At 46.9% G+C, this 25,192-nt stretch overlaps 2 protein-coding genes and 1 pseudogene across 2 annotated transcripts in view; 2 read left to right on the top strand and 1 right to left on the bottom strand.

The window, feature by feature from the left end:
- Positions 1 to 2,722: 2,722 nt before the first annotated feature.
- LOC100428188 (14-3-3 protein beta/alpha-like) lies at positions 2,723 to 11,306 on the bottom strand (annotated as a pseudogene).
- Positions 11,307 to 21,142: 9,836 nt separating this feature from the next.
- LOC100427111 (uncharacterized) lies at positions 21,143 to 23,973 on the top strand. Its single transcript, XM_015118135.3, has one exon. The coding sequence runs from the start codon at positions 21,898 to 21,900 to the stop codon at positions 23,053 to 23,055; it is 1,158 nt and encodes a 385-aa protein (XP_014973621.3). The 5' UTR covers positions 21,143 to 21,897; the 3' UTR covers positions 23,056 to 23,973.
- A 566-nt stretch (positions 23,974 to 24,539) lies between these two features.
- The window catches only part of LOC719477 (ankyrin repeat domain-containing protein 18A-like), a 69,703-nt gene continuing 69,050 nt past the window's right edge, over positions 24,540 to 25,192 (top strand). The window contains 1 exon segment of the mRNA XM_077966435.1: positions 24,540 to 24,828. Coding sequence (XP_077822561.1) covers positions 24,623 to 24,828 — 206 coding nt within the window. The 5' untranslated portion in view covers positions 24,540 to 24,622.

The raw sequence follows: 25,192 nt of genomic DNA on the forward strand, positions 1-25,192 counted from the left end.
TCTTTTTTGGTTTGTTTTGAGTCAGTGCACGAATTTCTCTTTTCTTGTTTCGGCAGATGGACAAACGGATGGACCCTGCAGCCAGGTGGAATGTCAGAGATGGAGTGGAGACCCTGGGAGACTGATGGGCCTGGATCCTCTCCAGCCTCTCCGCTGCAGTGTCCACACAACTGCCCTGAGTGGTAGCATTTTGTTTAAACATTCCTGAGAGCTGAGCTGGATGAGTGCACTTGGGACACCTGGTGACAGGTACTTGCAAGAATGATCAGGGTCAGCCTCAATATAGGGAGAAATCCTGGGTATTTAAAAATACTTTTTTGATTCAGATCATGGTGTGATTGAAGAGCAACACTGTGTTGAGAACGGGAGGAAGGCAGAGCTGTGGTGCAGGCAGCTCTTCTCAACTCTAAAGCAAGGCTTGCTCACCAAGGTGCTCACTCATGTCTCTCATCCCTGCCCATATATAGCATTAAAAAATGAATAGGCCAGGTGCTGTGGCTCACGCCTGTAATCCCAGCACTTTGGGAGGTCAAGGTGGGTGGAATATGAGGTCAGGAGATCAAGACCATCCTGGCTAACACGGTGAAACCTCGTCTCTACTAAAAATAAAAAAATAAATTAGCCGGGCATGGTGGCGGACGCCTGTAGTGCCAGCTACTCGGGAGGCTGAGGCAGGAGAATGGCGTGAACCCGGGAGGCGGAGCTTGCAGTGAGCCAAGATTGCGCCACTGCACTCCAGCCTGGGCGACAGAGCAAGACTCTGTCTCAAAAAAAAAAAAAAAAGTGAACAAAAGGCCAGGCGCAGTGACTCATGCTTGTAATCCCAGCACTTTGGGAGGCCAAGATGGGCGAATCATGAGGTCAGGAGTTCAAGACCAGCCTGACCAACATAGTGAAACCCCATCTCTACTAAAAATACAAAAAATTAGCTGGGCATAGTGGCACGCACTTGTAATCCCAGCTACTCAGGAGGCTGAGGCAGGAGAATTGCTTGAATCGGGGAGGCAGAGGTTGCAGTGAGCTGAGATTGCACCACTGCACTTCAGCCTGGGTGACAGAGCGAGACTCCCCTCTCACAATAAAAAAAAAAAGAACAAACAAAAGATGGATGAAGAAAGAATTAAAAAGTAAAACAATGTAAGAAAGCAGGACAGAAATTTAAAGAGAAGAGAAAACCAAAGTCAACAGTTAAAAAAGATGGTGACAATAAATGTTTAGATTTCAAAATTTAAAAGCCCCAAGCAATGTCTATAATCCCAGCATTTTGGGAGGCCAAGAGAGGGTGGATCACCTGAGGTCGGGCGTTCGAGACCAGCCTGACCAATATGATAAATTTATCCACTAAAAATACAAAAATTAGCTGGCCTATGGTGTCACGTGCCTGTAATTCCAGCTCTCAGGAGGCTGAGGCAGGAGAATTGCTTGAACCCAGGAGGCAAGTAAGCCAGTTGCAGTAAGCCAAGATTGTGCCACTGCACTCCAGCCTGGGCCACAGAGGGAGAACCTGTCTCAAAATAATTAATTAATTAATTAAATAAAATAATAAATAAAAGCCCCAAGGTAGGAAGAACCTGAAGACTGAGTACTCCTCAAGTGAAAGGCAATCTTTACAGAACAGTCTTCTTTTTTTTTTTTTTTTGGAGATAAGGTCTTGCTATGTTGCCCATGCGGGAGTGCAGTGGCTATTCACAGGTGCAACCACAGGACACCACAGCCTTAAACTCCTGGGCTCAGGTGATCCTCCTGCCTCAGCCTCCCAAGTATTTGGAACTACAGGCACGCACCACCATGCCTGACTCAGAACCTTATTCTTAAAGGTATTATCCAGGAATGTGGGGCAAAGACATGTGGGGGAAGGGACTTCCGTGCTATAATGGGAGTGGCTAACACTCGATGAATGCTGTGTTCTGAGCAGTTTGTATGCATTATCACATTAAATTCCTCACACCAAAGAAAAGAAAGAAGGAGATATTAGCCAGGAAACAGAAAAGAACATTCATAAAACACAGAGCATTTTTTTAGCTCAGTATTAACAATGAAAAATAATTCCACTATTGAGGCACAAGTTACAAATCAGTAACATATTCCTATTGCTGTAGAAAAGGGGGTTTAGTCAGGTGTGTCATATGAGCACCAGAACATTTCACAGTGTCACAGCCAATTATCTGTCACAAGGAATTTCAGCTTCAGGATTTGCATTTCCTCAGATGAAGAAGCTGTGGACATTTGTGGTCATGAACTTTTGAGTGGCAATAGCCAAACAGGTCCAGTGCCTGAACAGGCAGCATCACTGTGAATTACCATTAAACTCGAATGCCAAATGCGGGTGTCTCACTCCACATCCCAGCAACACAACACAACCTCTATAACTTTCTGTACAACTTTACAATGGAATTGTATTTCAGTGACTATTTTGATACTGGATTAAACTTTCCAAAGAGGTACACAACATTCAGGTCTATTTTTCCTATCAGAAAGAATTATGCTGAATTTCAAAACCCATCACCACAGTGTTCAGCTTTAAGAAAATTAAACACACAGTAATCTTGCCAACGTCAATCAAAACCAAAACTTCAGAATGCCGTGGTGTTTATGCAGCCAATCTGGGTTCTAGATACCAATACCAGCTGTTTATCCCACGAACCATTCACAGCTAGGCTGAGGCTGTGAAAAATCACAAGACGATGTACAATTCTTTTTTTTTTTAATCTCACAAAAGGATTTATGTGGATGGTACAGGGTGACACTGAACAGATCGTGAGGCATGGCAGACATAGTTCTCTCCCTCCCCAGCATCTCCCGCCTCTCCCTGATTTCCCAATGTCCACAGAGTGAGACTGTCCCGAAGTCACTGCATGATGGGAGTGCTGTCTTTATAAGACACTTCACTCAGCGTATCCAACTCAGGAATTGCTTCATCAAATGCCGTGTTTACCAGGCTGCAGGCCTTTTCAGGAGAGTTTAGAATCCCATAGCAAAAGGCTGAGAAATTAAGTGCCAGACCCAGTCGAATTGGCTGTGTGGGTTGCCTATCTTTCTTACTAATTTCAGATGCTTCCTGGTAAGCTGCTGGGAGTTCAACAGAGAGGTTTGTTTATTGTCTCCAGACGCCACCCCAAAAAGATACCTGAAATGATCTCCTTTCATTTTCAAGAACACCTTGCTTTCAAGTTGTGTAGCATGGGGAGTAAGGGACCTGCCCAATCGCTCTGGAACCTCATTGCAGATGTCCAGCAGCTCTGCCTCTCTCTTCCACGGTACTCTTTGCCCATCTGCTGCTTCTCATTCCTCCCTGTTCCCTGCTCAGTGCTGGAGATGAGAATCCAGGAAGAATGGCGGGCACCCGCCATGTTCCTGTAGGTGGCAGAGGGCAGATTGCTGTCTTCAGTTGGGGGTGCATGCCCCTGTGGCATGGCTGTCTTCCCAGCTGCAGCCACATCATCACCGCACTCAGCCTGCTCAGCGGTCTTGGCTTTCTGTACCAGCACACTTTTTGTCACTTCCAAGCACAGCTCTGAGCATGGTGACCACCACCTTCCCAAGGCCACTCCTCGGGCCGCTGCGGTGATGGTAGCAGCGGCAGCTACCCCAGCTCCAAAACCAGCGGCAGCTGCTCCACTTCCCCAAAACAGCCTCTCTTTGATGAGCTATTATCATGTCTTGCCTGGAGCACAGCACGTCTGAAAAACTAAATAAAAATGAGCAGAAACAAATGAGCCCCAAGTTGTCAACTCTGGAAAATTCTGAAGACTGCCAGCAGGTGTAATTTCCAGGTGTGAGAAAAATAGAGGTGTCCGGAAAAGGACGGGATGCAGCAACGAGGATGGTGAACTCAAAGGGAGCCAAGGCGTGCCTGGGCGGCCGGTAGCCATGGCAGGGCGAACGTGTGGGTGGTTCCTGTGTTCCTCTGAGTCCCTGTCTCACCAATAGGCCACACAGGATGGTCTGCCTCTAAATTTTAATCTCGAGGTGACCAGAGTGGCATTCGGACATCAGAGCACCCATAGCGGGCTGTTTCCGGCGACCCCCCACTCACCCCTGCATCTAACAAGCCCCATGGCTCTGGGCTGATGGTCATTCCTAAGAGTGATCCCAGCTCACCATAGGGTCCACACTCCATCTGTCCTAGAATAGCTGCCACCTCTTGGGCAGCCCAGGCTGGGAACACCCCGCCAGAGTGCGCATGTCTGACCGTATCATAGTTTGTCACAGCAGGAATAATTGAACTAGCTTTCCTTGGGCCTTTTTTGGATTTTCAGAAAGGTTAGGACATTCCATGTTTTTATTTCCTCCTTTCCCATTTCTCAAATGTGAAATTCAATTCTCCACCCCATGCAGTGTGAATTGTATAATGCAAGCCAACAGCGCCATCTAGTGTACGCCTCTCCAACTTCCGCAAAATGTGACCAGACCTCCCGCACAAGGAGAGGTGCCAGGCATGTGATTTTATCCACCTGTCAATCAGACATGAGAAACAGGAGCAGAGACGGGAGGACCGCTTGAGCCAGGGAGGTCGAGGCTGCAGTGAGCCATGATTATGCCACTGCACTCCAGCCTGGACGACAGAGTGAGACCTAGTCTGGGGGAAAAAAAAAAAAAAAGGAGAAGAAAAGAAGCATGAGGACCTAATTCATTTTTCAGTGTTAGAATAAATTACACTTATTTTCTGATAAAATTGCACATAACCTTTGAGCTACATATGCCCCATGTACTCTTCGTTTCCATGGTTAGCACAAGCGGTGGTGGACCGTGCCTGTTCCGTCCTGAGACACATCAGGCATTCCCCAGAGCCCCCAGTTCCAGGAGGTGGGTCACAGGGGCCATGCGCAAGGTCTGAGCTCTGAGAGAGAAAATCCCCCTGGGGAAGATCATGATTACCCCAAATCACCATCGCGCTCAGCTCAGAATACGTTTGAGAGTTCAAGGAGGCACTCTGGGCTAAAGTGAAAGATCCATACTGGAGCCGGATCAAGTCGAAGAGGGATTTTTGTGTCAAGATCCAAGCATGCCTCACTGGGCCTGGCGATACTGCTCTGAAGTTATGCTCACTTTCTTATCTCCATGTGCTGGCTTTACTTCTCTTTCTTTGTCTCTTGGCTGGCTGAATTTCTGTGCTTCCTGGGCCACAAAGGAGAGCTGGCTTTCCACAGCTCCTGGGTTCCCCAGGGCTCTGTTCCAGGAAGTGAAGCCAGGGGCAGAAGCAGGGAAGACAGCGGCAAACAGCACAAAGTTAGGTAACCAGTGCAGTGCAGAACTCAGCGGAGTGCTAGCCCAGCCTATTTTCTCCCTCCTTTCGCCCCTTAGAGACTCGTTAATATAAAGACCCACTTCTGGGAATATCACACACCTGGGCCTGTCAGGGGGTGGGGAAAAGGGGAGGGAGTGCATTAGCACAAATACCTAATGTATGTGGGGCTTAAAACCTAGATGATGGGTTGACAGGTACAGCAAACCACCATAGCACATGTATACTTATGTAACAAACCTGCATGTTCAGCACATGTATTTTATTTAAAAATAAAAAATAAAAAAATAAAGACCCGCTCCTGCGATAAAGAGTTCCTGCATTCCACAGGCGTGTAAAATCGGTGCTTCCTCGGTCCTCTCAGTTTCCCCTTCCTCAGTACTGGCTTCGTTTATTCCTAAGGCCACTAGGCTCCCCCATCAGAGGGAAAGGTGACCACTCTGATGCCAGATCCAACACCTCCAAACTCTTGAACCCCCGCAGAAAGGAAAGATGGCCAGAAGGCAAGTGGAAAGCAGGCTTCTTTGGATGCCCTTCATTTTTACAGAAAGCTTATTTTTAAATAATCTTTCACATTAATCTGAAAGCATAGAGGTATAAAGCATCAGGAGAATCACAGGATTTTTCTTACTTTGAAAACTAAAAACAAGCAACATGCAAAACTGGGCAATGAGAGGAGGCTTAAAGAAACTAAATACATCCTGGTTATAGATCAAAAGAATCTCCAAAGTATCTCTCTTTCTGGCCTGAGGGGAAGGAAAATGAGCCCCTACAGGTGAGAAAGAGGAGGATGAATTCCCTACTATCTTTCTGCTTTCCTTTCTTTATAACCTAAGCAATACTATGGTGGTGATTCAGTGGTTGCAGCTGGGCTAAGAGCAACAGTTACCAACAAGAAGCACCTTCAACTCTGAAGGAAGGAAACTCTTCTCTCTAACCCGAGAATCTATGGTTCCAGGAGTTCAGAGTGAATCTTCACTGCTCACTTTCTCTGTGTGCTTGTGCCACATGGCTCTGAACCAACAATAGAACTACAGCCCATTGGAGGAATTTGCGTATTGAATCTGACCTAGCTGATTGCCGTTTAAAACAACAGCAAAGCACATTGTCCTGATGCTTTAAACAAAACCCAGAGTCTCATAAGATAACATCCAAAATATCCAGGATATAATCCAAAATGGTTCAGCCTGTAAAGAACAAGGAAAATCTCAACTTGCAAGTGAAAACGACAGTTACATTTCAGAACTAAAAATACAAACACTAAAATTAAAAATTCACAAGATGATCTCAACAGCAGAATAGAAATGACAAAGGGAAAAGTCCACGAACTTAAAGATAGATCAATAAAAAGTATTCAATATAAACAACAGAGAAGAAAAATGATCGAAGAAAAATGAGCATAGCCTTAAGGATCTGTGTAACAATACAAAAAAAAAACCCTAACATTTGTATCATTGGAGTTCTACTGAGAGAAGCATAAGAACAGAGTAAAAAATATATGAAGCCATGCGTCTCTTAATGACAGTACTACATTCTGAGACATGTGTCATTACGCAATTTCATCACTGTGTGAACCACAGAGTGCACTTCCGCAAACCTAGATGATAAAGCCTACTACACACCTATGCTACATGGTATATCCTGTAGCTCTGAGGCCACATGCCTGTATAGCATGTTACTATACAGAATACTGCCGGCAATTGTATTACAATGGTAAGTGCTTGTATATCCAAACAGAGAAAAGGTGTAGTAAAAATATGGTAGAAAAGACAAAAAATGGTACACCTACATAGGGCACTTACCATGAATGGAGCTTGCAGGACTGGAAGTTGCTCTGGGTGAGCCAGTGTGTGATGGTGAGTAAATGTGAAGGCCTAGGACATTAATGTACACTATTGCTGACTTTATAAACACAGTACCCTTGGACTACACTGAATTTATTTTATTTTTTTATTCAGGCTGGGTTAAAAAATTGACAAAACCATTAATAGAGGTCCTCTCCAAGTATTGGGAAAGTGTTTCAGGAAGTACAAGCATACAATAGTTAAAAGATATGGCAGGGTGGACAGAAAGATGGGTTAGGTGCCTAAGATTTTTATGATAAAGTGTAGCAAGTTGCAAGATATGACCAGTGATTTCATGACTTGCACCTTGATGTCACACCTTGCAGTGGAGTGGAGAGAAAAGTCACCAGGTTAAAATAATCAAGGAACCATGAGTCACATTACAAAAATTAGCAGACTGCTCACGGGAAGCAGTGACAAGAAGCCAGAGGCTACATGAAGGGAGAGGATATGATGGACATCAGTAGAGTCACCGTGTGTGGTGGCAGGAGTCTCAAAGTCAAAGGCGTGTAACAAGGGAGAAGCGAGTGGAGGTGGAAACACAGATCAGAAGGGTGCTGACTGGCCGGGCGCGGTGGCCCACGCCTGTCATCCCAGCACTGTGGGAGGCCAAGGCGGGCAGATCACGAGGTCAGTAGACCAAGACCATCCTGGTTAACACGGTGAAACCCCGTCTCTACTAAAAATACAAAACATTAGCCGGGCACGGTGGTGGGCACCTGTAGTCCCAGCTACTTGGGAAGCTGAGGCAGGAGAATCGCTTGAACCTGGGAGGCGGAGGATGTAGTGAGCCGAGATCGCGCCACTGCACTCCAGCCTGGGCGACAGAGAGAGACTCCGCCTCAAAAAAAAAAAAAAAAAAAAAAAAATCAAGACACAGACATATGTATTAAGATTATTCTCACATTTTGCAAATCATTTTCCTTTCAGGGGATTTGCTGCCGAGTTTCAGTTTAGGGCACTGCAGTCAAACAGGAATCTGCAGCTAAGATAAAGTGGTTTTGGGAGACACAGGATATGAGAACCCCTGAACTGGGCTATCAAGCAGTGAGAGTTTGAGGGACCTATTATCTGGAAAGAATTACAAGAGAGCGAGCCTGGCATCTGCCTGGCTTTAGGTTCTTGATAGATTTGCCCAATCCTCATTTTTTTTGTAAGATTAGAAGCAAAAGAACCAAATAAAAGAGGTGCTTTCAGTGGTCTAAAAAGCTAAGCACAGCATTGGGAATTGTGGGTGCTGGGAGACAGAGATGGGAGTTCATGGCCTCTTTTTTTTCTTTTTTTTTTTTGAGACGGAGTCTCACTCTGTCGCCCAGGCTGGAGTGCAGTGGCACGATCTCGGCTCACTGCATCCTCCGCCTCCCGGGTTTATACCATTCTCCTGCCTCAGCCTCCCGAGTAGCTGGGACTACAGGTGCCCACCACCTCGCCCAGCTAGTTTTTTTTGTATTTTTTAGTGGAGACGGTGTTTCACCGCGTTAGCCAGGATGGTCTCGATCTCCTGACCTCGTGATCCGCCCGTCTCGGCCTCCCAAAGTGCTGGGATGACAGCGTGACCTCTTTTAAAGGAGATCCTGCTTGGAAAAATCACAATCTCTGGGGTTGTGACTTAAAAAGAGATGAGCACTGGGAAAGTCACTCGGCTGAAATGTAGTCTTGATTCAGTCCAGTGACTGACTGGATTAAGGTGGTCCTGTGACTGCCAGAAGAAACCAAGTACTCTCTGGAGAAGACAAGAACGCACAGCCAAGCTTGGGGATCAACGCAAACTCACCTGAAACATCCAGAAACAGCATCCCATGACCCAACGCCAAGAGAGACAAAGGACTGGGATCTATGCTACAATATATAAAAGAACTCTTGATATTTAAAAGGAAGAAAAGAGGAACCTCTCATTAAAGAGGAGGTATAGATGGACAATAAACATGTGAGACAATGTTTTACATCATTAGCCATCAGTTAAATGCACATAGCTATTAGAGAAACGTTAAAAAATGCTGACACCACCAAATGCCTGTTGAGAATACAGAGAATCTGGGGTGCTCACACATTGCTGGTGGGAATGTAAAATGGTACAACCAGTCTGGGGAATAATTTGGTAGATTAAAAACTAAGCATGTGATTTTTACAATGCAGCCGTTGCACTCTTGGGCTTTTATCTCAGATAAGTGAAGATTTACGTTCACATAAAAACCTGCACACACATGTTCATAGCAGCTTTAGGTGTCATCTGCCAAAACTAGTATCAGCCCAAATATTCTTAATCAGGTGAATGCTTAAGCAAGCTGTAGTATATCCACAACATGACATACTTACCCAGCAATAAAAAGGAACAAACTATTGGTATAAACAAGAACTGGGGTAAATCTCCAGGGAATTAAGCCAAGTGAACAAAGTTGAATCCCAAAATGTTAAACACTATGATTTCATTTGTATGACATTTTTTAAAGAAAATTTTAGAGATGGAGACAGATTAGTTGTTGCCAGGGGTTAGGGATAGTGGAGGGGGCATTGCAAGGAGGTTGGTGTGATTTTAAAGGCAAAGCACCAGAGAATTCGGAGGGGATGGAGCTGCCCTGGGTTGACTATGGTGGTGGATTCAGGAGATAAGACATGTGACATAGTCGTTGAGAGCTATGTGCACACAGGTACACACAAAATATAAATAAAACATGGAAAGTTTTAACAAGGCTGGTAGACTGGATCAATGTCAATGTCCTGGTTGTTATAGTTTTGCAAAATGTTACCACTGGGGGAAACCAGATAAATAATATATGTGATCTCGTTGGATTATTTTGGACTACCTACTGCCTGTGTATCTACAATTATCTCAATAAAAATTTCAAGAATTAAAAAATATGAATCATCACCTACTTGTATTTACACACAACAGGAATTCTATGTAGAAATTGAAGTAAATGGAACACGACTACAAACAATAACATGAATATATTTCACTAACATAATGCTGAACAAAATAGTATACATAGTACGATTTCACTTATAAAAAGGTTTAAAAAAGATATAAAACTAACATAGTTTGGCAAGATGGGAGGAAAGGATTATGACTGGCAGAAGATACAAGAAGGCTTTGGGGTGCTGATAATTCTCTTAAGAATTAATCTGCTTGGTGGTTTACTTTGGAAAAATACGTAGAGCTAGACATTCATCATCTATGCACTTTTTAGTTTGCTACACTTCAATGAATGTACATATAGGGAAGAAAGAAAAATATATCATCAAACAAATAAGCAAACAAAAAAGAACAATCTTGCCAACAAAAACAAATCTTCAGAAAGAAATACATATGCCGGGCACAGTGGCTCATGCCTGTAATCCCAGCACTTTGGGAGGCTGAAACAGGAGAATCGGTTGAACCCAGGAGGCAAAGGGTGCAGTGAGCTGAGATCGCGCCACTGCACTCCAGCCTGGGTGACAAAGCCAGACTCCGTCTCAAAAAAAGAAGAAAGAAGGAAGAAGAAGAAGGAGGAGGAGGAGGAGGAGGAGGAGGAGGAGGAGGAGGAGGAGGAGGAGGAGGAGGAGGAAAGAAAGAAGAAGAAGAAGGAAAGAAAGAAGGAGATTAATTTAGTTGCTGTACATCATTCACAGAAATATTGCTTTTTTCAATTGGTGTGTAACATTGCATGAGTTACTTCACATGTAATGACGGTTGTTCGTCTTCCTTTGAAGAATCTGGTACTCTGTGCTGCCTAAGGTGAGAACGTTGGGTTGATAGACAAATGATATGATTGATGGGGCAAATCATGTGTTAATATTCTCGAAATTACTTTGCTGAAAGTCAAGCTTCCTATTTGATTCGGGACATTTGTTTTGGTTGAATTGACTTTTTCTTACACTTTTTCTATTTCAGCATGCCTTTCTGTCAGCGTGTTGAGTTCAGTCAATAGATTTAGTGTTTCTTTTCAATGGCTGACAGCAGCCCCTGTGTGACTATTTTGTGTGACCCAGACTTCAATATGCAGAGGGAGTGTTTAATAAATGCTGCCAAATACATTTCAGCTATGCATGCTGTTCTTTACAAAATTCTTTTAATGTATAATTACCTATATTTTTAAAAGGAGAATTTGTGATAAAGATACATAACATTTCTAGACTAGACAAAACATTTGGTGAATGAACCCATACAATTTCTCATTGTAGAGATGCTTTCCCTTCGACGGTGCAATGCTGTACAATGCTACAGCAACAGTGCCCATCTCTAGTCACATAGATGGACATTCCCACAGATTATCTCCTCAGTGTTTCCTCTTCCCCCCCGTCCCTTAACATCTCTTCCATATTTCCCAATTCTTGTCTCTCTATTGTGCATGCTGGTTAATTATTTCAGAGCTTTCTTCTAATTTGCTGTCTCTCTTCACATACGTCTAATCTGCTGTTTCAGAATCCACTAAATTCTTCGTTTCAGTAATTCAATTTTCATTCTAAATACTGTTCTTTTTCAATTTTACTTGATAATTTTGATATACAAAATAAGTCTCTTACTATTTCCATTTTCCCCACCTGTTATCTCTTTAGACATATAAAGTGTGTTTATATTCTAAATCAAAATCATTTCCAGTTGTTGCATGGGAATGGGTAGGCTGGAAGAAGTGGGAGGGAAAGCGAAGCAAGGAAGTGCTTGGAAATGATATGTATGGCTGGGCACAGGGGCCCATGCCTGTAATCCCAGCACTTTGGGAAGCTGAGGTGGGTGCAGCGCTTGAGCCCAGGAGTTTGAGACCGGCCTAGGTAACACAGGGAGACCCAGTGCCTACACACACACCAAAAAAAAAAAAAAAGATACAAAAATGAGCAGGGTTTGGTAGCACACTCCTGTGGTCCCAGCTACTGGGGAGGCTAAGGAGGCAGGATCACTTGAGCCTGGGAGGCAGACATTGCAGTGAGCCAAGATGGTGCCACTGCAGTCCAGCCTGGATGACGCCAAACACTGTTCCCCCCCCAACCTTCCCCCCAAAAAAAGAAAACAAGAAATATGTTGGTAACCTTGATGGTTGTAATGGTTTCAGACTTCTACACCCACGTTAAAACCTATCAAATTGAACCTTTTATTATTTGCTTATTAAAAGACAGGATCTCTGTCTCCCAGGCGGGATGCATGGAGTGCAGTGGCGCAGTCCTGGCTGACAGCAGCCTCGACCTCCCAGGTTCAAGCGATCCTCCCACCACCGCCTCCCAAGTAACTGGGACCACAGGCGCAGGCCACCATGTCCTGCTCATTTTTGTATTTTTTGTAGAGAGAGGGGTTTTTGCCGTGTTACTCAGGGTGGTCTCAAACTGCTGGACTCAATCAATCATCCTGTGTTGACCTCTCAAAGTGCTGGGATTACAGCTGTGAGCCACCGCCCCCAGCCTGCACCTTTTAAATGTGCGCTTTTCTATATATGTCAAGTAAACCTCAACAAAAGCTCAAAAAAATACTTAGCACAGATACTATTAAAGTAGTCTTGGCAATGTAATCATGGTACAACACTCCAGTTAATCAGTTAGGAAGCAAAAATCCTGAGACACTGCACCCCAAATGAAAAATAGAGATTTTTATATAGAATTTGCCCAGCACCTAGTTAATTTTACATAACTATTAATTTTTTTCAGTTTCTAATTTCATTTGTATATACTTGTCTTTTCTATCCTTTTTCTTCTGTTTGTTGATATAAACAGAAATCACTGAAGACTCCAGTGCTTCTAGGCTAATTCTCGAACTCAGTGCCCTGCACATGTGGCTTGTTCAGTCTTTGTCCATCTTAATGAAAACATAATTTGCAGCAACAATATTGAGAGTCACCTGGTGTATTAATATTTTAACAGAAATTTAATGAACGGAATTACAAACTTTCAGGTAAATCAAGTAGGCCACAGGTTCAGTAAAAAGGAAAGCACCTTCTGAACATTGATCCTAATACTTGTGAGCACTCATGCTCTGAAATTACAGCTGAGTGCATACTGTGTGCCAGATGTGGTCCTATGTGCAGGGATGTACAATGCCCAAGGAACGGCCGGTGCCAGGATCTGGGCTCGTCAAAAGGGCCTGCGGTGTATGTAAGGAGACCTGTCATGGGGGGACACACTGGAAAAACCACCAAGATGGTCCAGCGCAATCAGTGAGGCAAATGCATGCGGAGGTGGGGAGCAAAGGGCTGCAGAAGCAACAGAGGCTCCATAGGGAGCCCAGAGTGGAGAGTCAGTGAGGCAAATGCATGCGGAGGTGGGGAGCAAAGGGCTGCAGAAGCAACAGAGGCTCCATAGGGAGCCCAGAGTGGAGAGAAACCCCTGGAGGGAGGGGCTATGGAGGTCCTGGTGGAAGAAAGCCCGGGCAGCCCGGTGGGTGTGGATTAGGGTCAGGAAGGGATCAGTGAGTGAAGAGAAGCGTTTCAAGGAGTGTGAGTGTGTGTGTGTGAGTGTGAGTTTGTGTGTGTGAGTGTGTAGGAGACTGGTGTGTGTGATGTGTGTGAGTGTGGGTGCGGGTGTTTTGTGTTTATGTGGCGTGTGTGAGTATATACGGCGTGTAGTGGGCTTGGTGTGTGGGTGTGGCATGCATGTATATATGGGGTATCTATGGTGTGTGTGTGGAGTGTGTGGTGTGTGTGGTATGTGGGTGTATGGGGGATGTTTGTGGTGTGTGTGTGTGAAATGTGTGTGAGTAGATGGCGAGTGCAATGTGTAGTGTGTGTAAGAGCGTGTGATGTGTGTGTGGTGTATGTGACTGGTATATGTGATGAGTGTGGTATAAGGATGTGTGGTGGGTGTGTGTGGAAGGTGTGTGTGGTGTGTTTGTGGTATGTGAGTGTGAGTGTATGAGGGATGGCAGTGGTGTGTGTGGTGTCTGTGTATGTGGTGTCTGTGCATGAGTGGTGTGTTTGAGAGTTTGTGTGATGTGCGTGCTGTGTGTGATGAGTGTGTGTATGTTCACGGTGTGTGCGTGTTCTATGTGTGGTATGTGAGTGTGAGTGTATGGGGAGTGTTTTTGTGTGTGTTTTCTGCATGTGGTGTGTATGGTTTGTGTGTATGTGGTGTGTGTGTGTAGGTGGTGAGTGTTGTATTTGTGAGAATGTGCGTGATGTGCATATGGTGTGGGGGTGGTGGTATGTGTGGTATGAGTACGTGTGTATTGGGGTGTCTATGGTGTGTGCGTGGGATGCGTCAGTGCGTGGTATTGTGTGATACGTGTGAGTGTATGCGGGAGTGTTTGTGGTGTGTGTGTGATGCATGTGGTGTGTGTGTGTGTGTGTGTCGTGTGTGTGGATGTAGGAAGTGAGTGTTTGCAGTGTGTATAAGTTTGTGTGATGTGTGGTGTGTGTGTGTGGTATGAGTGTGCATGTATTGGGGTATTCATGGTGTGCGTGGGGAACGTGTGTTTGGTGTGTGTGTGGGGTATATATGTTACTGTAGGTGGTGGGTGTGATGTGTGTGTGGTGTGTGTGTGGCATGAGTGTGCGTGTATTGGGGTATTCATGGTGTGCGTGGGGAATGTGTGTTTGGTGTGTGTGTGTGGTATATATGTTACTGTAGGTGGTGGGTGTGTGTGGTGTGTGTGTGTGGTATGAGTGTGCGTGTATTGGGGTATTCATGGTGTGCGTGGGGAATGTGTGTTTGGTGTGTGTGTGTGGTATATATGTTACTGTAGGTGGTGGGTGTGTGTGTGTGGTGTGTGTGTGTGGCATGAGTGTGCGTGTATTGGGGTGTTCATAGTGTATGTGTGGTATGTATGTTAGTGTAGGTGGTGGGTGTGATGTGTGTGTGGTATTTGTGGTATGAATATGTGTGTACTGGGGTGTTCATGTGTGTGATGTGTGTGGAATGTGTGAGTTTCTGGTGTGTGGTGTGTGAGTGTATGGGGGTGTTTATGGTGTGTGTGTGTGTGTGTGTGTGTGTGATGTGTTATGAAGGAAAGTATGAAGTGTTTTGCTGGGAAAAGGAAGATCATCAGGTAAGAGAACTGTAGCAAGGTTACTGTAGCAGCAGGACAGCAAATAGATCATGAGGTGAGTTAGAGATGGGGAGACCAAAGCAGTTATTACTGGCAAGTTGACCCAGTTAACTGAAATCTGCAAAGCTGATGATTGACAGAGGAATTATAGAGAGTCAAAATACACACATGCACAGTAAGACTTTCTGATTCTGTACCATGGGCTTCTTTTTAATATTTTAATTTTGTAACATTATCTTAATAGCACATTATTAATAATGTTTTGAATAATGAAAATACCCAGTACAAATATTTTTTCCCTAAACTATTGCTTATCTTGTGATGCTACCCAAGGTCAAGGACCAGGGTCACATTTCTGTTTTTATACTTCAGGTAGCAATAACAATGGCTAAAAGTTACAGAAAATCTGTGTCCCAAGTCTTTTTTACATATAAAAATTAATTTAATCTTCATAACAGTCTATAAGGTAGGTCACTATTATTATCTGTTTTTAGAGAATAGGAAACTGTGACACAGAGAGGGAAAGTAAGTTACTCACTATCACACAGCATGAAGCTGTGGAATGAGAATTCCAACCCAGACATTCTGCTTGCAGCCACCCCACCCCAATGTCTATCAGAAAGTGTGGTTCAGTATTTTGAAAGAATGCTGGTGGATTAATCTTCATTTATATACCTCCACTGTGCCTCTTGTATGGAATTCTGAACATAAAATTAGAAACAATCTTCACCTGAAAATAGAGATATTCCCTCAGCAATAGCATAGGCATGTAATCATGCCCTTGAGCTACCTAGTCATAAAAATTCTCACAGATCACAGCAGGTTTTGTAGACAATAATGACCAGCCATGGGCAGACACAGAACTCCCCAGCCCAGACTAGTAGGGTCAAGTCTGCAAGCACAGCGGAAGCTCCTTCTTGCTGGGACGTGTGAGTGGAAACAAGACCACAGCTCCCACGCCCAGAGGCAGTTGCGACTCAAGTGTGTTTAGTCTCCTGGGCCTGGAGGAGAGTAATGGGCAGCCCGCTGGGCTGTGATGGCCATCTGCCTGCCTGCAGCCTCCACCCTGATGTGCATGGTCCCTTCCCTTCCTAGCTAGACCGTGTTCCAACCACCTAGTTCTAATCAGCCTTGCCCCAGCTGCATCAGATGCTGCTTCAAGTTTCAATTACACTTGTATAAACCAGGTTTCTGGAGAATTCCAGCCACACAGTGATCCCAGGCACTCGCCCCAGACCCTGCATATGGAACCTGACTCAGATCTGTGTTGGATTCACAGCATCTGCCTAGTGATGGCAATTGTGTCCAACAGCACCTGCCTCCCCTCTCTGGCTCTTTGCTCTTGGGTAGTCTCCCTGACACCTGGCCTTTGTATCTACCTCAGGAGCTCCCAGCAGCACTGGTAACAGGCTCCAAGCTTCTGAGTAAAGCCTTGGGCCATAAGTCATGTCATTCATTTTACTACTGGCAAAAGATAAAACACCAAATATCAGCCAAAGAACTGTTCCTTGGAGAAGTGGCTCAACATTTGGAGGGGTGAGGTATACTCACAGGAAATTTTATTTTTATTAGGCTTCCCACAAAATATTAATGAAATACTCATAGTAATTATCCATCTTCCATTTACATTAAAAACAGTATATTTTAAATGTATCCATTTTGGCTGGGTGCAGTGGCTCACATCTGTAATCCCAGCTCGCATCTATAATCCCAGGCTGAGGCAGGAAGATCGCTTGAGTCCAGGAGTTTAAGACCAGCATAGGCAACAAAATAAGACCCTTCTCTCAAAAAAATAAAATAAAAATAAAAATAACAAATAACTAGCCAGGCATAGTGGCACATGCCTGTGGTACCAGAGGTTGAGGTGGGAGAATTCCTAAATCCTAGGATGTTGAAGCTACAGTGAGCTATGTTCATACCACTGTACTCCAGTCTCAGTGACATAAACCCTTTTTCTTAAAAAAAAAAAAAAAAAAAAAAAAGGAAATGCTAGAAAACAAAACACTGCAACAGAAATGAAGAATGTCCTCAACAGGTTTATCAGTGAACTGAACACGGTCAAGAACAACATCAGTCATCTTGAAGATATGTCAATAGAGACTTCCCAAACTGACATGCAAAGAGAAAACAACGGAAAAAAAGAACAGAATATTCAGTAATTGTTGTAGCATGTAGCACATGCACAATGGGATTGCTAGAAAGAGAAGAAAGAAGACAAAATGCAGATAAGTATTTGAAGTAATATTGACTGAGAATTTTCCAACATTAAGTGCTGAAACAACAAATACAGGAAGTCCAGAAAAATACCAAAAATCTATACACATATGCAAATTATATTTCAACTTCAGAAAATCAAAGACAGATAAATTGTTGAAAGAGAATGGAATAAAATACTTGATTATAAGAAGCAAGAATAGGATTTATATAAGACTTCTTTTCAGAAACCATCCAATCAAAAGACAGTAAGGTGAAATATTATATTAGTGTTGAAAGAACACTATAATCAACTGATATTTTTGTATCTAGTAAAATTATTCTTCAAAAGTGAAGGAGAAAAAATACTTTCTCTTACAAACAAAAACTGAGGAAATGTGTCATGAGTAGACCTACTTTGTAAAAAATTTCAAAGAAGAGTTTCGGGAAGAAGAAAAATTATAAGAAATTTGGATCTACATAAAGAAAGGAGAGCTTAGAGAAGGAATACATGAAGGTAAAATAAAATCTCTATTTTGCTTACTTTTATATAATCTAATGGATAAGAAGAAGACAATGAAGAAGAAGGAAGAGGAGAAGGAAGAAAAGGAGGAGGGGGAAAAGGGGAAGAAGAAGAGGCAAAAAGGGGATGAGAAATGAAGGAGAGGAGACAAATGAGAAACAGAGACAGAAGACAAAAATTACTAGTATCAGAAATGAAAGGTTATCAGTATTGATGCCACCGGCATTAAAAGGATAATAAATGAATAGTATAAACACTATGTGCTCACAAATTTGATTACCTGGACAAAATGGATCCATATCTTGAAAGACACAAACTACCAAAATTCTTTTAGTTTGTTCAGGATGCTATACCAAAATGCCATAAACTGGGTGGCTCACAAACACAGAAGCTTATTTCTCGTATTTCTGGAAGCTGGGGAATCCAAGATCAATTCTAGGCACCAGCAGATTTCATGTCTGCTGAGGAGTCACTTTCTGGCTCATGGAAGCCATCTTTGCAATACGTTCTCACATAACAGAAGGCGTGAGGAACCTTTCTAGAAAAAACTACTAATCCCACCTATGAGGGCTCCATCCTCATGACCTAATCACTTTTCAAAGGACCTCAAATACCCAAATACCATCACACTGAGGATTGGTTTTGGCACATGAATTTTGGGGAGACACAAAAATTTAGTCCAGGCCGGGCGCGGTGGCTCAAGCCTGTAATCCCAGCACTTTGGGAGGCCGAGACGGGCGGATCACGAGGTCAGGAGATCGAGACCATCCTGGCTAACACGGTGAAACCCCGTCTCTATTAAGAAATACAAAAAAAAAAAAACTAGCCGGGCGAGGTGGCGGGCGCCTGTAGTCCCAGCTACTCGGGAGGCTGAGGCCAGAGAATGGCGTGAACCCGGGAGGCGGAGCTTGCAGTGAGCTGAGATCCGCCACTGCACTCCAGCCTGGGTGACAGAGCGAGACTCGGTCTCAAAAAAAAAAAAAAAAAAAATTTAGTCCATAGAACTTACAAAAGGAGAAATAGATAATTCCAATAACTCTTTATCTAGTATAGAAATATATGAATAATTAACAATCTTCCAAGAAAGAAAGCAACAGGCCTAGATCATTTCACTAGCGAATTCTATGAAACATTTAAGGAAGAAAAGATATCAATTATTTATAATTGCTACCAAAAATCAGAAGCAAAAGGAACATATCCCAACTCATTCTATGAAGTTCTAATATCAAAAGCAGAAAAAGACATTTAAGGAAAAACAAATGTTCAAATGTCTCTCATCAAAAATTCTCAACAAAATATTACCATGCTGAATCTAGCAATACATTGTTGAATTACACACCAAGACCAAGTGAGATTTACTCCAGGTATGCAAGCCTGGCTTAACACAAAATAGTTAAGGCAATCTATCACATAACTAGCTAAAAAAGAAAAGTTATTTGATCACAGTAATAGATTAAGAAAGCATTTTATAGACTCCAAAGCCCATTCATGGTTAAAATTCTCAGCAGAGGAAATTCCTCAACTGATAAAGAACATACACCAAAAGAACACCCTACAGACAATATCATACATAATATGAAAAATGGGATGTTTTACACAAAAGATAAGGAAAAGTTATCCTCTCTCACTGCTCCTATTCAACATCATACTAAAACCCTAGCTAATGCAATAAGACAAGAATATAAAATAAAGTAAAAGGTATAAAGATTGGAAAGGGAGCATTAAAATGCCCTTTGCTCACTGATAAATTGATTTTCTATGTAGAAAATCTCAAAGTATCAGCCAAAAACCCTTCTGGATTATAGCAAGGTTGCACAGTATAAGGTTAATATACAAAATCAATTGCTGTCCTACATCCAGCAACGAACAATGAGAATTTGAAATTAAAAGCCCAATACCATTTTCATTAGCATCAAGAAAATGAAATAGACACAATCTAGCAAAATACGGGCAGGGTGTATGTGAGAAGAACTATAAAATCTGTTGAAAGAAATTAAAGATCTAAATAAATGAAGAGACATCCATGTTCACAAAATTAGACTCAGTGTTGTTAAGATGTCAATTCTCTTCAATGTGATTTATAAATTCAATACAACTTTGGTGAAAGCATGAACAAATTATTGTGTGGAAACTGAAAAACTAATTCTAAAGTTTATATAGAAAGACAAACTAACCAGCATAGCCAACAATATTGTAGGGGAGGAACAAAGTTCAAGGACTTGCAAAGTGATCAATGGAACAGAATAGAGAACTCAGAAATAAGAGTCCACAAACACAGTCAATTGATCTTTTACAAAAAGGTAAAAGCAGTTCAATGGAGAAAGGGTAGCTTTTTCAAAAACAGTGATGAATCCATTTCATGTATTATATATACATATATGCCAAAAAAAAGGAATTGAGACACAGACCTTGCTCCTCAAAAATTAATTCGAAGGATACACTTTTAAGTTAATAATATTTTAAATTGTCAAACCATAATCGCATACATTTATGGGGTACAATGTGATGCTTGGATATATGTATAAAATGAGGAATGACTACATCGTGGATAAAATATCCATCACCTCAATTTTTTTGTGGTCAGATATTTGAAATTTACTTTTTGTTATTTTGAAATATACAGTACATTATTATTGACTGTAGTCATCCTGCTGTGCAATAGATTTCAAAACGCATTTCTCCTGTTTAACTGAATCTTTGCACCTGTGAACAACTTCCCATTTTTTTTCTCCCCAGCAACACAGCCTCCGGTAAACATCATTATACTGTCTACCTTTATGAGTTCAATTTTTAGACCTAAATTTAAATCCAAAAGCTGTAAAACTTCTGTAAAATAACAAAAAGAATAGATATTTAGGTAACTTTGGATTTGGCAATTACTTTGTAGATACAACACTAAAGTACATAAAAGCACATTTTACCATGAAAGAAGATATTGGTATGACTTTGTTACAATTAAAAACTTTTGCTCTGGGAAAGGAAATATTAAGAGAATGGAGAAACAAGCCACAGACAGGGAGAAAATACTTGCAAAACACTTGTCTTGCATCCAGACCATTAAAAACCACTTACAACTCAACAATAAGAAATCAAACAACCCAATTAGTAAATAAACAAAATATGTAAAAAGGCTCCCATCAGAGATGGCATATAGAAGGGGAAAAGTTTATGAAAAGATGTTCGCCCTCCCAGCGCTTTTCCCTCCCTGCGTCCGTCTCTCCCCAACACACCCTCCGCGGCAGCGAGAGTGGGAGCGGGTCAGGAGCGCTGGGCGGTGGCTATGACGCGCTGTCTCTCGGGAAAGGCGTGGGATTTAAGCGCATTGTAAGCCGTGGGTCCCGGGTAATCCCAAGAGGCTGCGCTTGGAGCCCAGACTGACCCGCCTCTCTCATGGTCCCGGCCCGCTGCCCTGCAGAGCCCGCCTTACTCTTCCTCTCCCCAGGCCTGCTGGCTGCGGCAGGCCTTGGCTCTCCGGATCCTGGTGGACCCACAAGGAGCTGCGTCCAGGAGGAGCCGCCGCCCGGGAACAAGCTGCCCGCGGGCCCTGGGGAGAACTGCCCGTCCGATGAGCTCGGTTGAGCGTGAGGCAGCGTCGAAATCAAGGACTCCTGGATGCTTTTCATGGCAGTGACGAAAGTTTAACAAGAGGAAGAGAAGGGCTGCTGAAAGGTGCGGTGCCGCGGGGCCAGAGTGCGGGATCCTGAGCCCTGCATGCGCGTCCTCGCGGGGGCAGATCGCTGCGAGCCTCGCTCGGGTCCAGCCGCCTCCAGGGAGAACTAATGTCCACGAGACGCAGGGCGCGAGGACGGTGCTGGCCGCACCCCTGGTCCTGCAGCCGCGGAAGCCGCGCGAGGAGGCCGCCTTCCACTGCTGCCTGCGCCGGGACGGGTTGCTGCAGGGGTGCAGCTGCAGGAGCTCCGCGCCTGCTGCTTCTCCGACGCCAGGGCGCCGCCAGGATGGCAGGTGCAGGAGGCTGCGGCTGTGGGCAGATGCGGCTTCCAGCCCCAGGTCCCGGCGGCCCCTGGCTTCCCAGCCCGCTGTCCCGTGGGCAAGATGAAGAAAGCCACCCCATCAGCAGGTCAGCTGCCCCGCCTGGCAGCACAGCCGGACAAGGCAACCCGAAGTTCATCCTCTCTGAGGTGACTTCATGCGGGCAGCGGACCCGCGCCCAGGATGCTGGGGAGCCCTGTGCGCCGGAGGCCGGCCCCTGGGGCCCAGAGGCGCCACAGGGCGAGTAGGCACCCGCCTCCCAGCGATTTCACCCTCCGGCCCGCCCGGCCCGCGAGGTGTCCCAGTGGCTGCGGACAAGCCAGGCATTCTGCTCGGCGGCGGCTGCACAGGGGCGAGAACTGAGAACCCCGGATCAACCCCAATCGGGGTGACTGCAAGTGCCCATGCCAGCGACCCCGATCTCCCTCCTGTGGAGGAGTGGGGCGGGAGGCATGGCCGGGGGCCTCAGGCTGGGCGCGCTGGCGATCCCGAGGCAGACCAGGTCATGCACCTCCAGCCCGCCTGGGCACCCAAGCTACAGCCGGCTTCTGTGTGCAGGCAGCAGCTTCCAGGCAATCCCCGAGCCCGCCCGCACTCCCCGTATCTCAGAACCGGGGCCAGACGTCCCAGTGGCTGCGGCCAAGCCAGGCGGTCTGCCCTGCGGCGGCAGCACAGGCGCGGAAACCGGCCCTCAGCCCCATCCCCGGTGGCTGCAGAGGGCTCCCGGCTAGAGGTCCCGAGCTCGGGCAGAGCAGGAGCCGGCGGGGGCAGGGCCTGGCGGGCTCTCAGGCCAGGTGCACTCGCGATCCAGAGGCCGCCCAGGCCATGCTCCACCACCTGGGCGCCCAAGGTGCAGGCGCCCTCTACCTGCTGGCGACAGCTGCCTGGCAACTCCCAAGCTGGTTGGCGCTCCCAGCCTCGCAGAACCGGGGCTAGATGTCGCCGTGGCTGCGGCCAAGCCAGGCGTTCTGCCCCGCGGCGGCTGCGCCGGGGCGGGAACCAAACCCCAGCCCCATCCGCGGTGGCTGCGGAGGGTCCCCGTCAGCTGCCGCGATCTCTCTTCAGAGGAGGAGCCGGCGGGAGTCACGGCCAGCGGGCCCTCAGGCCAGAAGGGATGCACGCCTGCGATTCCGGGACCTCCCGCCCGAGCCCAGGAGAACCCGCAAGCCAGCGGCGCCTGCGCCCGAGCTGCAGCAGCCCCCTGCCGGCTATGCGGGCTTGGGAGCGGCTTCCGGAGTCCCGGCTTGCGCTGACCTGCAGGCGCGCGCCTAACGGCTTCGCGTGGCTCAGGGAGTCTGAGAGGTCTGAGCGCTGAGCTGCAGGCACGCGCCTAACGGCTTCGCGGGGCTCACTCGGTCTGAGAGGTCGCAGCGGGGAGCTGCAGGCAAGCGCCTAAAGGCTTTGCTGGGCTCACGCGGTCTGAGAGGTCTGAGCGCTGAGCTGCAGGCACGCGCCTAACGGCTTCGCGGGGCTCACTGGGTCTGAGAGGTCTGAGCGCTGAGTTGCAGGCACGCGCCTAACGGCTTCGCGGGCCTCACTGGGTCTGAGAGGTCTGAGCGCTGAGATGCAGGCACGCGCCTAACGGCTGCGCGGGGCTCACGCGGCCTGAGACGTCTGAGCGCTGAGCTGCAGGCACGCGCCTAACGGCTGCGCGGGGCTCACGTGGCCTGAGAGGTCGGAGCGCTGAGTTGCAGGCACGCGCCTAACGGCTTCGCGGGGCTCACTGGGTCTGAGAGGTCTGAGCGCTGAGTTGCAGGCGCGCGCCTAACGGCTTCGCGGGGGCTCACGCGGCCTGAGAGGTCTGAGCGCTGAACTGCAGGCGCGCGCCTAAGGGCTTCTCTGGGCTCACGCGGTCTGAGAGGTCGGAGGGCTGAACTGCAGGCGCGCGCCTAACAGCTTCGCGGGGCTCACTCGGTCTGAGAGGTCGGAGGGCTGAACTGCAGGCGCGCGCCTAACAGCTTCGCGGGGCTCGCTCGGTCTGAGAGGTCTGAGCGCTGAGCTGCAGGCGCGCGCCTAACGGCTTCGCGGGGCTCGCTGGTCTGAGAGGTCTGAGCGCTGAGTTGCAGGCGCGCGCCTAAGGGCTTTGCGGGGGCTCACTCGGTCTGAGAGGTCTGAGCGCTGAGCTGCAGGCGCGCGCCTAACGGCTTCGCGGGGCTCACTGGGTCTGAGAGGTCTGAGCGCTGAGCTGCAGGCACGCGCCTAACGGCTTCGCGGGGCTCACTGGGTCTGAGAGGTCGGAGCGCTGAGCTGCAGGCGCGCGCCTAACGGCTTCGCGAGGGCTCACTCGGTCTGAGAGGTGGGAGCGCTGAGATGCAGGCGCGCGCCTAACGGCTTCGCGGGGGCTCACGCGGCCTGAGAGGTCTGAGCGCTGAACTGCAGGCGCGCGCCTAACGGCTTCGCAGGGCTCGCTCGGTCTGAGAGGTCTGAGCGCTGAGTTGCAGGGGCGCGCCTAAGGGCTTCGCGGGGGCTCGGTCTGAGAGGTCAGAGCGCTGAGTTGCAGGCGCGCGCCTAACGGTTTCGCGGGGCTCACGCGGTCTGAGAGGTCGGAGCGCTGAGTTGCAGGCGCGCGCCTAACGGTTTCGCGGGGCTCACGCGGTCTGAGAGGTCGGAGCGCTGAACTGCAGGCGCGCGCCTAACGGCTTCGCGGGGCTCTCTCGGTCTGAGAGGTCGGAGGCTGCGAGTGTCGCTGCTGAAGGCTGTGGTGGACCGGGCTGGATCGCGGATTCTGAGCTACATCGCGGGTTTGGGGAGGGATCTTGGATTTGGGGGTGGATCGCGGGTTGGTGGGGGGATCGCGGATTTGGGACTGGGTGGGGGTGGAAAGGCCACGAGGGGCCGCGGCGGCTCAGGAGCGGGTTGTGGGCGTCTGAGAAGTCGCCACCATGAGGAAGCTCTTCAGCTTCGGGAGACGCCTGGACCAGGCGCTCCTGAGCTCCAGGGACAAAGAGTACGCGGGTCGCGGGTACCACACCCTGGACTGGGAACTGCGGAAGATCCACAGGGCGGCCATCAAGGGCGACGCCGCGGAGGTGGAGCGCTGCCTGAAGCGCAGATTCTGGGACGTGGACGCCCGAGACAGAAAGGACAGGTAGCCGGGGCTCAGCCCGCGGTGGGAGGGGGGCCCCAGGCCTGGTTTCACCGCAGCCCCTGAGGCGGGGGCCTTGGAGGGCGCCGGCACCCTCGGAGCCGAGGAGCCAAACGGAGCCTCAGCTGCTTTCCATCGCTGGCAATTCCCGCCTGTAGTGCTTGGTGGAGAATTTGAGTGATTTAACTCACGAAGTTAAGCATATACACGTTTAAAACATGGGTCATATACATGATAGGGAGATGCCTAATGAGAACTCATTCCCATGTCAAAAATACCAGGAGCCATTTTCAGTAGGCGAAGAGTTCTCAGATAAAACCCTATGTTGGTTGGTTTTACATCCGAATCCACCTAGGTAGATAGGTTC

This window comes from Macaca mulatta, chromosome 15 (genome assembly GCF_049350105.2).
Source record: "Macaca mulatta isolate MMU2019108-1 chromosome 15, T2T-MMU8v2.0, whole genome shotgun sequence".
NCBI classification, from domain to species: Eukaryota; Metazoa; Chordata; class Mammalia; order Primates; family Cercopithecidae; genus Macaca; species Macaca mulatta.

Coding starts and splice junctions, on each gene's coding strand:
- LOC100427111 (XM_015118135.3), top strand. CDS start 21,898: ATGCGGGCAGCGGACCCGCGCCCAGGATGCTGGGGAGCCCTGTGCGCC.